The sequence below is a fragment of the Muscardinus avellanarius genome (genome assembly GCF_963383645.1).
Source record: "Muscardinus avellanarius genome assembly, chromosome: X".
Classification (NCBI taxonomy): domain Eukaryota; kingdom Metazoa; phylum Chordata; class Mammalia; order Rodentia; family Gliridae; genus Muscardinus; species Muscardinus avellanarius.
In genome coordinates, this window is record NC_137792.1 from 131,024,653 (window position 1) to 131,037,911 (window position 13,259).

At 38.8% G+C, this 13,259-nt stretch overlaps 1 protein-coding gene across 1 annotated transcript; it reads left to right on the forward strand.

The window, feature by feature from the left end:
- Nucleotides 1–12,577: 12,577 nt before the first annotated feature.
- On the forward strand, nucleotides 12,578–12,883 carry LOC308279130 (protein BEX5-like; the record flags this gene model as incomplete). The annotated part of the gene is made up of 1 exon (XM_080719096.1): nucleotides 12,578–12,883. One exon carries the CDS (start codon nucleotides 12,578–12,580, stop codon nucleotides 12,881–12,883), a length of 306 nt encoding a protein of 101 aa, XP_080575222.1.
- Nucleotides 12,884–13,259: the final 376 nt, after the last annotated feature.

Here is a 13,259-nt window from a genome sequence, read left to right on the forward strand (position 1 = left end):
AATTTTTTCCTCCAGACCTCCTTATTCCCTTTCTTCCTCTCTTTCCCTGATAATCTTCTACTTTACTAGTCTTTCTATTTTCATGAGATCTATTTTTTATTCTTCTCTTCTCTCAAGCTTCCACATATGAGAAAACATAAGTGTGGCGTGTATCACTCAGCCTGATGTTCTTCAGTTTCATCTATTTACCAGCAAATAATACAATGTTGTTAAACTTTGTGGCTGAGTAAAACTTCATTGTGCATATAGGTCACGGTTTCTTTATCCATTCTAATGTTGATGGATGCCTAGGCTGGTTCTGTAACTTGGCTATTAAGAATTGTGTTGCTTGAAACATGGGAATGCATGTATAGCTACAGTATTCTACCTCTCATTTTTTTGGATAAATACCAAGGAGTGGTATATCTGAGTTAGAAAATAAGAACATGCTTATAGCATTTTCAAGAAATCTCCATACTGATTTCCATGGTGGTTGTATGGAACCATGTATTGTATTTGCAGCCCCACCAACATAGTATAAATGTTTTTTTTTCTTCTGTATCTTCTCCAGTATTTATTTGTGTTCTTATTAATTTCCACTCTAATGTGGGTGGAAAAAATCTCAATGTAGTTTTGATTTGCATTTTCCCAGTTGTTAAAGATGTTGAAAATTTCTTCATGTATTTGTTCTTTACTTATATTTCTTCTTTTGATAAATGTCTGCTTAGTTCATTTGCCCATTTATTTATGGGATTTTTTGGTTTTTTTTTGATGTTTTATGCATTCTGGATATTTATCCTCTGTCAGAAGAGTAACTGACAAATATTCTTTCATTCTGTAGGCTCTTTCTTCACTCTTGTTTTGCTGTTCAGAAGCTTTTCAATTTGATGTCATCCCATTTATTGATTCTTTCTCTTATTTCCTGAGGGATAGTGGTCTTATTGTGGAAGTTGTCTCTCTTGCCTATATGATGGAGTACTGACTCAATCTATCATTCACAGTTTTTGGTCTAATTCTGGCTTTTTTATAATTCTTGAGTTGACTTTTGTGCAGGGTTAGAGATAAGGACAAAGTTTCATCCTTCTACATATGGATATACAGTTTTCCCATACCATTTGTTAAAAGGCTGTCTTTAATATAAGTTTTTTGTTTTTGTTTTTTTTTTAGTACTGGGGATGGAACCCAGGGGCATTGTATCTCCAAGGTACACCCCCAACCCTATTTTTTATTCTTTATTTTTGAAACAGGGTCTTACTGAGTTGCAGAGGGCTTCACTAAGTAGCAGAGGCTGTCCTCAGTGATCCTCCAGTCTCCACCTCCTGAATGCTGGGATTACAAGCATGTGCCACAAAAGGCTATCTTTAACATAAGTTTTTGGCACTTTGACAAAGAAGAAATGACTGTATCTGTTTAGGTTTATCTCTGCTCTTCTATTCCATTGGTTCACATGTCTGTTTGTATGCAAATACTATGCTGTTTTTCTTACTATAGCATTGTAGTATAATTTGAGATGGGGTATTGTGGTGCCATCAGCTTTGCTCCTCTTGCTCAGAATTGCTTTGCCTATTCTGCATCTTCTGTTCTTCCCTGTGAGTTGTAGGACTGTTTTATCTAGTTATACAAAGAATGCCATCGGTGGTTTTATAGGGATTGCATTAAAACTATAGACCTCTTTTGGAAATATGGCCATTTTAACAGTTAATTCTCCCTAGTCAAGAACATGGAGGATCTTTCCATCTTCTAATGTCTTCTTCAACTTATTTCTTCAGTGTTCTATAATTTTCATTGTAGAAGTCTTTTCTCTCCTCAGATTTATACCTACATTTATTTTTTGAGGCTATTTTGACTGGAAAATTATTCCTGATTTCTCTTTCAGTGGATTTATTATTGGTATATAGAAAAGTCATTCATATTTGTATGTTAATTTTGAATCATGTTACCTTACTGAAATTCTTTATCAGCTGCTGGTAGTTTTTTGTCTTCTATTTATAGGATATCATTTGCAAATAACAATAATGACTTTTTTTGTCCTATTTATATCCGTTCTTTTTTTTTCAAGCCAGGCATGGTGGTGCATACCTGTCGTCCCAGTACTTGGGAGGCTGACACAGGAGGATTTCAGGTTCAACAATTTAGAAGGATCATCAGCAAGTAATTGAGATCCTATTTCAAAATGAACATAAAATAGGGCTAGCAGTATAACTTGGAGATCGAATGCCCCTGGATTCAGCTTCCAATACCAAAAAACAAACTTCTTTTCACTTGTCTAATTATTTGGGCTAAAATTTCAAGTACTTTATTTAATAGCAGTGGTGGGACTGGACATCCTTATCCAATTCCTAATTGTGTGTGTGTGTGTGTGTGTGTGTGTGTGTGTGTGTGTGTGGTACTGGGGGGTAAAACCCAGGGGCTTATCTACCTCCAGGCTATACTCCCAGACCCATTTTATATTTATTTGGAAACAGGGTCTCACTAAGTTGCTGAGAGCCTCACTAAGTAGCCGAGGCTGGCTTCAAAACTGTGTGATCCTCCTCTTTTAGCCTCCCAAGCGCTGGGATTACAAGCGTGCACCACCACACCCAGCCCATTCCTAATTTTTAGAGGAAGTGTTTTTCAGTTGTTCCCTGTCAAGTATCATGTTGGCTTTGGGTTTGTTGTATATAACTTTTATGACATGGAAATAAGTTTCTTCTATCCCAAATTTATTTAGATTTTTAACAAGAATGGGTGTCGAATTTTGTTGAATGCTTTCTCTGCATCTGGGGAGATGATCATATTATTTTTGCCCATAAATCGAAGAAAAAACAATTGATCATGTTTTTGATGAATGATGATAGCACTCATTGATTTATGTATGTTGAAACAACTTTATATCCCTGGAATGAAGCTAGCTGGGCATAGTGTACAATTTTCTTAGTGTGTTTTGAATGCAAACTACAATTTTTATTACGGATTTTGCATTTATGTTTATCAAGGATATTGGCCTATAGTTTTCTTTCGTTTTTTGTGTCCTGACCTGGTTTGGTTTCAGTGATTTCAAAAAGTGAGTTTGGAAGTACCCTGCCTCTTTCTATTTCATGGAATAGTTGGAGGAACACTGGCATTCTTTTTTTTTAAATAGTCTAGTAGAATTCAGCTGAGAATCTATGTGGTCCTGAAATTTTCTTTGTTAGAAGGGTTTTTATTACTTCTTCAAGTTTGTTGCTTATTTCTGGTCCATTTAGATTTTCTGTATCCCTTTGGTTTAAACCATGTAGATTGTATGTGCCTAGAAATTTAACAATTTCTTCAAGATCTTTCAATTTTTTGGATTATAAGTTTTCAAAACAGTCTAAAATGATCATCTGAATTTCCTTGTTATCTATTGTGATATTTTTTGGTCCCTACTTTTATTAATTTGGGTCTTCTCTCTTTTAGTTAGTTTGGCTAAGGGTTATACAGACTTGATTATTTTCTTAAAAAAGCAAATTTTTACATTTATTCCTTATATTATTATTCTATATTCCATTAATTTCTTCTCTGATTTTAATTATTCCCTGCATTTTAATGCTTCCAGAATTAATTTGTCCTTGTTTTTCTAGGGTGTTTAAATACATCATTAAACTATTTGTTTGGTGTCATTCCTTTTTTAAAAAAAATGTGGGCATTCAATGCTATAAACTTTCCTCTTAGAATCACCTTCATAGTATCTCAGAAATTTTGGTGTGCTGTATCTCTTTTTGGAGTGAGGTAACTGGGGATTGAACCAGAAGCATTCTACCACTGAGCCACACCCCCAAGTATATTTTATATTTCATTTTGAAACAGTCTTGATAAGTTGCTGAGGGTTTTGCTAAATTGTTGAGGCTGGCCCTGAACCTATAATCCTACTATTTCAGGATTCCAAGAACTGAGATTATAGGTGAGCACTAACACACCTGGCTGCTACATATCTATTCTCATTTTACTGTAGGAAATTAAAAATTTCTCTCCTCATTTATGATCCATTTATCAATCAAAATTATATTACAAAATCTCCATGTACTTATGTAATTTCTAAAGTTTTCCTTGATGTTGATTTCTAAATTGATTCCTTGAAAAGATTCAAGGGATTACATAACATTTTTTTGTATTTGCTAAGACTTGCTTTGTAGCCTAGAATATGGTTTATTTTGGAGATGGTTCCATGAGCATCAAAGGAGGTGAATTACGCTCTTGATGGAGAAAAGAATCTATAGGTGTATTCTATTGAAGTCCATTCGATTTACATTTTTTAGTTTTAAAGAGTCTTTACTGAATTTTTCTTTGGATTGTCTGTTGGTGAGGAAAATGTATTAAATATCTCAGTATTATTGTACTGGGGTCTATCTGGGTCTCAGTATCAGGTAGTATTCATTTTATGTAAGTAATTGCATCAATATTTGGGTCATAAGTGCAAGTTTTACAAATAAATCATTTGCTTGTATGAAAAATTAGGGAAATACATTGTTTGAAACTTATTAACTTACAATTTTGTTCTTATATTACCTGTTTAGATGCTATTTACCATCCTAAATATTAAAGAACATTTTAAATATTGTTTCACCCTTGCATGAGATATAAAAATGTTCATATATGTATATATTCTTCTTAAAGAATACGTTAGAGACTCATTCACATTCTACATTAAATATAGCTATATTACTTTGAGGGGGAAGAAGGAAACTCTCTAAAGCACACAATGTACTTAAACATATCGAAGTCAACCACTAAGCCAAGCATGGGAAGGAGGGATGGGGAGGGAATGGGGTGACGATTGGGTGCGGGATAACTGGGTGGTGTGTGCATGTATGTCTACACTCGTTTTTTTTGTTTGCTTGTTTGTTTTGTTTTGTTTTTGCGGGTCTGGGAATGGAACCCAGGGGCATTTGACCTCTGAGCTACACTCCCTGCCCTACTTTTTAAATTCTTTATCTTGAAACAGGGTCTCACTAAGTTGTGGAGGGCCTCACTAAGTAGTAGCTGAGGCTGTCCGTGAACTGTGATCCTCCAGTCTCAGCCTCCCGAATGCTGGGATTATAAGCATGGGCCACCACACCCAGCTTTACACAAGTTTTTTTTTTTACCCCATTATGATGTACGAATACAATGCACCAATAAAAAATTTAAAAAACAATAAAGACAATGAAGTTACATTAAAATGAGTAGTAAAATGTTTACTAACCTGAATATATTTTTGCTATTCTGCCGATATCTTCAGGCAAATCAAAAAAACAAGTAGCAGGACAGTATATGGTATATGAATCCATTCAAATAGATGCATGGATAAATTATGAATATGAGAATAAAGAATATTTAATAAGAGTGTGCAAGAAACTTTGAAGACAAAAAAGTATTTTTTAACAGAGTGTCATATGAAATCAATGGCTTCAATTTTTTTTCTGGGTACTGGTAATTGAACCCAGGAGTTTCTGAGCTATACCCCCAATTCAATTTTATTTTTTTTTTGTTTTGAAACAGGGTCTCACTAGGTTGTTCAGAGTCTCATTAAGTTGCTGAGGCTGTCCTTGAACCTGTGATTCTCCAGGCTCAGCCTCCCGTGTACTGGGATTTCAGGTATGTGCCACCATTTCCAGCCTACATCAAATATTTTTAAATGACAGTTTAGTCTTGAACTGATTCCCAAATGGTTTAGAAAAAAGTAACGTGAACCAGGCACAGTGGCACACACCTGTAATCCTGGTACTTGGGAGGCTGAGACAGGAGGATTAATGGTTCGAGACCAGTGTGCAATAACTTAGTGAGACTATGTTTTTATAGAAAATAAATGGTCTAGGGGTATATCTCAGAGGTAGTATGTCCCTGGCTTCTATTCCCAGTGTCTCTGTTTCTGTCTCTTTCTTTCTCTCTTTTACACACACACACACACACACACACACACACACACACACACACGGTATATAATATGTGCTTTTATATGACAACTTATGTTAAACAAATATAGCACAATATTAATAACTGGGGAGTATAGTGACTGGCATATAGGAGTTCTTTGTTCTCAAAAGCATTCTGAGTTTGAAATCATTTCATAATAATTTTTAAAAGATCACTTACAAAACAAAAGGAAATTTCTTTCTTCATATTGTTTTGATTACCTATGACAAAGTTCATAAGTTTGGCATCAAGAAACTTCTTAAATGCAGATTTCCAGACCTGAATCCAATATGCTAAACTGAAATCTTCAGATAATGAGTCTAGGAATCTTAACGCAGATGTCTGTTATGATGTGGTAGATTCAGAAAACACTACTTAGTGACCTTAGCAAATTTTTCAAGACTGATGTCTACGATCATTATAAACATCCATACTCATAGTCAGCAATAACAGTTCTATGAACTTAAAACCCTGAGTTTAGTACCAAAATTCTGTGTACAAAGAAGTTCAATCAACATTGTTTATGGCTGTGAAAACTACAAAGAGCTCAACCGTCTGTAAATATGTGATTGAATGGTGTGTGTTATCTTTGTTTCAAAGAGAAACGTTTCAATTGATTTCGAGTAAAATGTGAAGAGTTTGTGGTGCAGAAATCAAGCTGTTATTATCCTATCTGTATTTTCTAATTTTATGAGAACCTTTTACGCACCTTGGGAGATTGCTCAGCCTGGACTTAGGACAACCTTGAAGTGCCAGAGATTTTTACCTCCCCAGGGTAAGATCTACCAAGAAGTTACTTCAGTCTGAATAAGTACTCTAGGTTCCCATCAGGAATGGGATAATTCTAAAGAAGAATTCCCTTAGACTTAGAGGGTCCCTAGCAGAATTGAATCTGTTGCCTTTTGGTCATGTCAGTCTTTGATGCTATATTTTTAAAGAACTTTCCCATTCTATGATAATATGTAAATAATATTTTTTAATTTATTTTATTGGTGCACTGTATTCATACATCAAAGTGGGATACAAACTTTTGTAGACATACATGAACACATCGCCCAGTCAGCCCCCACCTGATCCCCACCCCATTCCCTCCCCATCCCTCCTTCCCATGCTTGGCTTAGTAGTTGACGTCTAGTATTATAGAAAATTATCCAAAATTAAAAAAATGATAATCTCACATAACAGTTTCATTTGTCTGATACCAAGATTTGATGACTTAAAGATAACATTTCAATATTTCTTTTTGCTTTCTTTCTTACCAGAGAATATTTTTTCTATTTTTTTAAGTGAAGCTATCATATATTTATATATTTATTTTTCAGAAAAAAATCTATCCTAATATGGAATATGGATTCTAGATACCCAAAACGATCTTGAAAAAGAACAAAGATAGAAGATATATATTTTCTGATTTCAAACCATATAAAGCTACAATAATTGAAAGAGTGTAGTACTGTTCTAAAGGCAGATATATAAACCATTGGAGTTAAATACAAGCCTAGAGCTAAATTCTTCCCTATATTATCAAGTTATTTTTGACAAGGTTTCCATGAATCTTTGGTGGTCGAAATAATAATCTTTTAACTAAATATTGTTGAAAAATAATACTTACATGGAAAAGAATAAAATTGGATCCTTACCTAATCCCATATACAAGTATTAACTCAAAATAGATAAAAGACCTAAATATAAATCTTAAGACTATAAACTTTTAGAAGAAAATCTGGGTCATAAAAACTCACAACATTGAAATTGGCAGTGATTTCTTGGATATGATTTCAATGGCACAGGCAACAGAAGAGTATACAAACTCCCTAAAAAATAAAAAATGTTGTATATCCAAAGACAATGTAAACAGAGTTAAAAGTTACTAATAGAATTGGATAAAATATTTCCAAATGTTATATCTGAAGGTATATTAATATTCCCACTAGAAATCCTAAAAATTAACAACAATAAAGGCAAACAATACAATTTAGAGATAGGTAAAAGACTAACATAAATAATGAATCTCCACAGATAACCAATCTTAGTTGTTTGTTGGATGGAAAATCTTGTTTCTCTGGTTCTGGTGTGTGTTACCTATTTCTTCTTTGTAGTTAATCTCTTTGAGTATTTTCTCTAGCGCTGGTTTTGAAGACATAAATTCCTTCAGTTTCTGTTTGTCATGGAAGCTTCTTATTTCTCCATCTAATTTGATAGAAAGTTTTGCTGGGTAGGAAATTTTTGGCTGTAAGTTGTTTTCTTTCAGAGTTTGGAATATGTTACTCCAAGCCCTTCTGTCTCTCATGACCTGGTTTGGGAAGTCTGAAGTGATTCTAATTGGGTTGCCTCTGAATGTCACTTGGCCCTTTGTTTTTGTTGCCTTTAAGATTCTCTGCTTGGCTTCCACAGTGGTCATTTTGACAATTATGTGGCGTGGGGATTCTCTTCTCCGAACCTGTCTAAAGGGAGTTCTATAAGTTTCCTGGATCTGTGTATCAACCTCTTGCTCTATGTTTGGAAAATTGTCTGCTTTTACTTCCTTGAAGAGATTGTTGATCCCTTTGGTATCACTTTCTTTTCCCTCCTCTATTCCAATTATTCTTAGGTTAGCTCTCTTAAAATGGGCCCATATTTCTTCAATGTCATATTCCTCCTGTTGGATATTTTTTTCTAGATTAGAAACTATGCGTTCATTTTTGGATTGATCATCTTCTAAGAGCGAGATTCTGTTCTCCATGTGGTCTAATTGGTTGTTTGTGCTTTGAATTGAGGCCTTTACTTCATTAATTGCATCCTTTATCTCTTTTTGGCTCTCTCTCAGTTCTTTTCGAAGCACCTCTATTATTTCTACAGTTATTTTCCTGATTTGATCTTCTAGAAATCTCTGAATTTCTGTTTTATTAGGTTCTGATGTTGTGGGGTTGTGGGCATTCATTGCTCCAGTGTTATTCCTCTTTCCCATGATGTCGGAAGTTTGTGCCTTCTCTGGGTTCTTCCCTTGGGTCACTATGACTTCACTTAAGGTGCTCTGGATCTCGAGTCTGTAGTATCTCTGACCCCACTACTCCTTTACTGGGTTGTATCACAGAGTCTCTGACCCAGGGAGTCGATAGAGGCTGCTTTAGACTATGGGGGGTGCCAGGTTTCACGTTCTCCTACGGTGTGATATCTCTGCCACCGCCACTCCCCCACTGGGTCAAGTCCCAGGAAGTACAGCACTGGGATTTCTCCTCTGCGGCCCACAATTTGACTCACTGTTCTTGAGTTCGCAGATGTAGCTGTACTGGGCTCATTGAATTCGCTGCTGCTGCCGCTGGTGGCAATATTGCGCTGCTGCTACGCCCTAGGCCGTGAGGCTGGCTTATTTCTTCTTGATTTTGAATTCCACTCTGAGTTCTTGCAGCGTGTGCTGAGCTCAGCCACTGGGAGCTTTAGATGTTCCCTGCGCTGAAAGATCCCGCCTGGCTGTTCCGCAGCGGCTCACCTCGGCTTGCTGTAGCCGTCCGGTGAATTTGCCGCTGCCGCCGGCAGTATGGCACTGCTGCTGCGTCCTCGGGCGTGAGGCCGGTGTATCTCCTCTGTGGCTCTGAGCTCTGTTCTCAGACTGCTTTCTCTCTGGAGCCTGGTGATGTTTTTGTTTCTCTGGTGATGGTGTTTCCTGGCTATGAAAGGCGCTGATTTTGTGGTAATGGAGATTGGTTGTTAGCGAGGCTCTTAAGCCCCGCTTTTCTCAGTCGCCATCTTCCCGGAAGTCCCGTAAATAATATTTGTTAAGCCAGATGCAGATGAGCACGCCTGTAATCCCAGTACTTGAGAGACTGAGACAGGAGGATTGTTTGAGGCACATGTAGTAACTTAGTGAGACCTGGTTTCAAAATTAAAAAAAAAAAAAACAGGTTTAGTGATGTAGCTCAGGGGTAAAGCACTTTTGGATTTGACCCCCAGTAGCACGAGTGCACACACACACACACACACACACACACACACACACACAGACACACACACACCTTTGTTATATTTTAATTAAAATGCTTAGCATCTATATTTAAAAGCATTCTCAAGAAGCATACCACTTCACTCTTTTTCCAAAGAGCCATTTATATTACCACTTAATAATTAGCCTAACCTTTTCCAACTGATTCAAACAACCTCAGATTATAAACAGAGCATTTCTCCATGTTTGGGTTTTCTCTTCTAATTCAACTGATTTTCTCTTCTGGTTCCTTTGTTCTACATTTATTTTGTAACGATATTATTTTAACACTTATCACTGGTGTTCTACTTTAAAGGGAAGGCTAGCTTGTTATTGTAAAAGAGAAGTTACACTGAAATAACTTAGTAGTGACCATGAGTTTGTCATAGACACTCAAGATCTAAAAATTCACCAGAAAGGCTGTTAGAATCAGTGCTTCACCTTATGAAAGGATCCACAGACAGTGGCCCTTCAAGAGGAGAACCACCAGCTTAGTTTTGAATTTCAATGTTCTTAAAGGGTGCAGGGAAGTGCTCTCTGGAAGGTCTGTATTTGTAATATGATTCAGCAGCATAAACAGGTTATCATGTATTTACAATTAGAATTCTATTTTTCCATTGGATAAAAACTTGTATTGCCTACTTCTAACATCCAAAAATAAATGCATGGTGATCAGAAGCAAGCCCATACAACACCTCCCCCATTAAACAAATAGAAAGAAAAATAATCAATGTGAAATTTTTTTAAATGCCACTTCCTACCTATTTTCCGACTACCTAGCTTCGCACTCCCTCCCTCCACCCTATACCACCTGGCTTCCAATCTGGGATAAGATCAAGACTGTTAGGGTAAATTTTGGGCTTTCATTGTGGGTACAGAAGAGGAAGAAGCTATTCTTTAAAAGGTCCAACAGAAATCAGGGCAAAGACAAATACACAGTACAAAAATATTATGACCTTTGATCTCCGGGATTTTAATATGGGAAAAGCAAATGGGTGTGCAGTAGCCTGAAGTAGCAACACAGAAGGTAGCAATGAGAAGGAAGGTGGCCCCGCCCATGCCCCACCCCACCCCCCACCCTTCTGCGGCGCTGCAGGTGTGAATGGTAATTGGAAATCTGATTCAGTGACGTGGACCTTACGAGACCCAGAGCCTACGCGTAGATTATTCTCTTCTCCTAGCTGTCGTCTTGATAGTCTTCCTTGGTGGTGCTCCCTAGAAAGCTGGCGAGCCGGTTGCCCAGAGGAGGAAATTGGTAGACGCTTACCCGAATCTGGCAGGTCCGTGGGCGATGGCTGCAGTGGGGGTGGCAAAGGGCAAAGACCAGAATTGGTCCGAGACTGAATTCTCTGCTTCATTCTCGAGGCCCACCGGTTGGTTGCAAGATATGAAGCGGGGGGGGGGGGGGGTTAAGAGGATGAAAATAGGTGCCCGCTTGGATTTTCTGGGAGGTGGACGATCTGGCAGTATCCGAGGGAGGTAAGGCGGAAAATGGAGTACCATATCCGCGCGGGAGAGGGGAGACAAGCAAGGCAACTCGGGGTGGTTGGAGTAGACGCTGCCGCGGTTTCAGACTTGCGTTTCCCGGGTCTTTTCTTCACGCTCTGTTCATTTGAAGTCAGAAATGGTGGGCTGCGACACCAGGGAGGGGAGTTACTGCAGAGAAGAGTGGCAGCAATTAGGCTTGTGAGTCAGGTTTCTATCGCGGTGGTGGGAGGGGAGATAGAAGCAGGGAGACAGAAAGCGTTTTCTGGTCCTTGCAGGTCCTTGTAGGGATACGCACTACTTGTGGACCCTGGGTAAGAATGAAATCACGGAGACCTGACGGGTTTTGGTTTGTAGTGCCCACACACCTCGTCGCCCACCGTCCATCTTGATGCATAAAATGGTGGGCATGGAAGGGGGGTGAACTAGAAAGGGGGCAGCAGCGAGTCTAATAGGGGACTGGAGGGTGCACAAATTGACGTGTTTTGGAAATAAAACAGTTCTCCACCCCGCAAACTCGACTCTCCTGCTCCACAAGTGGGCCTTCTACATCCAAGCAGTAGTAATAACAGGTGGAACGAGATAGTGCAGATGGGGGGGGGGGGCAAAAAGGAGAGTAACATGGTTTGAAAACAATTATCGATTATTACAAAGCCCATTTCTGGAAGGGAGGGTAGTCTGTCACAGGGCAGTAAAACAAGCTCTGAGACAGTATGGAGGAGAAACAGATGATTTGATTAAGAAAAGTCCTTATATCGACCAAGCTGTTTTCACCAATACTGGCCACTTGATCAAGTGATCAGGACATTGTCACATTTCTTGCTGCAGGTCCATTGGTGCAGCAAATTTGAAGGCTAAGAGAGAAAGACTGCCTCTGATCCCTGCAGGTAGGGGGCTGACTGAGGCCCTCTGGTGTAGGGCTATCTGTGATTAACAGTGGGTCTGTGGTTTGGTGAGGAAAGGAGTAGGGGGCAAGGTTTAGGGTTCCCCTGGATCCCTTAATAGTATCCCTAGTTGCTGAGACCTGGTCTCTCAACCTCTGCGGTCCCACCATCCATTCTACCTGTTGGTGGGAGAAGTGGCCTGGGAAAGGGTTTTCAGGGGAAATGGTGGGCTTTGAAAGCAAGACTTGGTCTTGGATGCTCCTTAGAGGATGCATGAAGTCCCTCAGCTAGGGAAACCTTTGCAAAATGCAGCTCTGGATTCTGATATCAAGTGTTGAATCCTTCATGTTTTCTATAGCCTAGAAAGAAGAACCTCAACATGGAAAATGTCTCCCAGGAAAACAAAGTTGGGGAGCAAGCCCCAGTGAAGAATGAAGAAGCCCGTCCTTTGGAAGGTGGTGAAGGCCAGCAGCTTGGAGGAAATAACAGAGGGTGTTGGGCTCCACCTCCTCAGGATTTTGAAGATGTGTCAAATAGGCTTCTTAATAACATTGATATGATAGATGGAGAGGCAGATGATATGGAGAGGTTCATGGAAGAGATGAGAGAGCTAAAGAGGAAAATTAGGGAGTTTCAGCTGAGGTACAGTCTGTGCATTCTTATAGGGGACCCCCCCTCACCATGATCATCATGATGAGTTTTGCCTTATGCCTTGAATCTGAAGTTTAATAATCATAAACCCCCTGCTCTCCAAACCTGCATTTTCTTGGTGTACTCTTTACTGTGAACCTTTTGCTCTTCTACTATTTTATGACTGGAAACACACAGAAGGTAGCAATGAGAAGGAAGGTGGCCCCGCCCATGCCCCACCCCACCCCCCACCCTTCTGCGGCGCTGCAGGTGTGAATGGTAATTGGAAATCTGATTCAGTGACGTGGACCTTACGAGACCCAGAGCCTACGCGTAGATTATTCTCTTCTCCTAGCTGTCGTCTTGATAGTCTTCCTTGGTGGTGCTCCCTAGAAAGCTGGCGAGCCGGTTGCCCAGAGGAGGAAATTGGT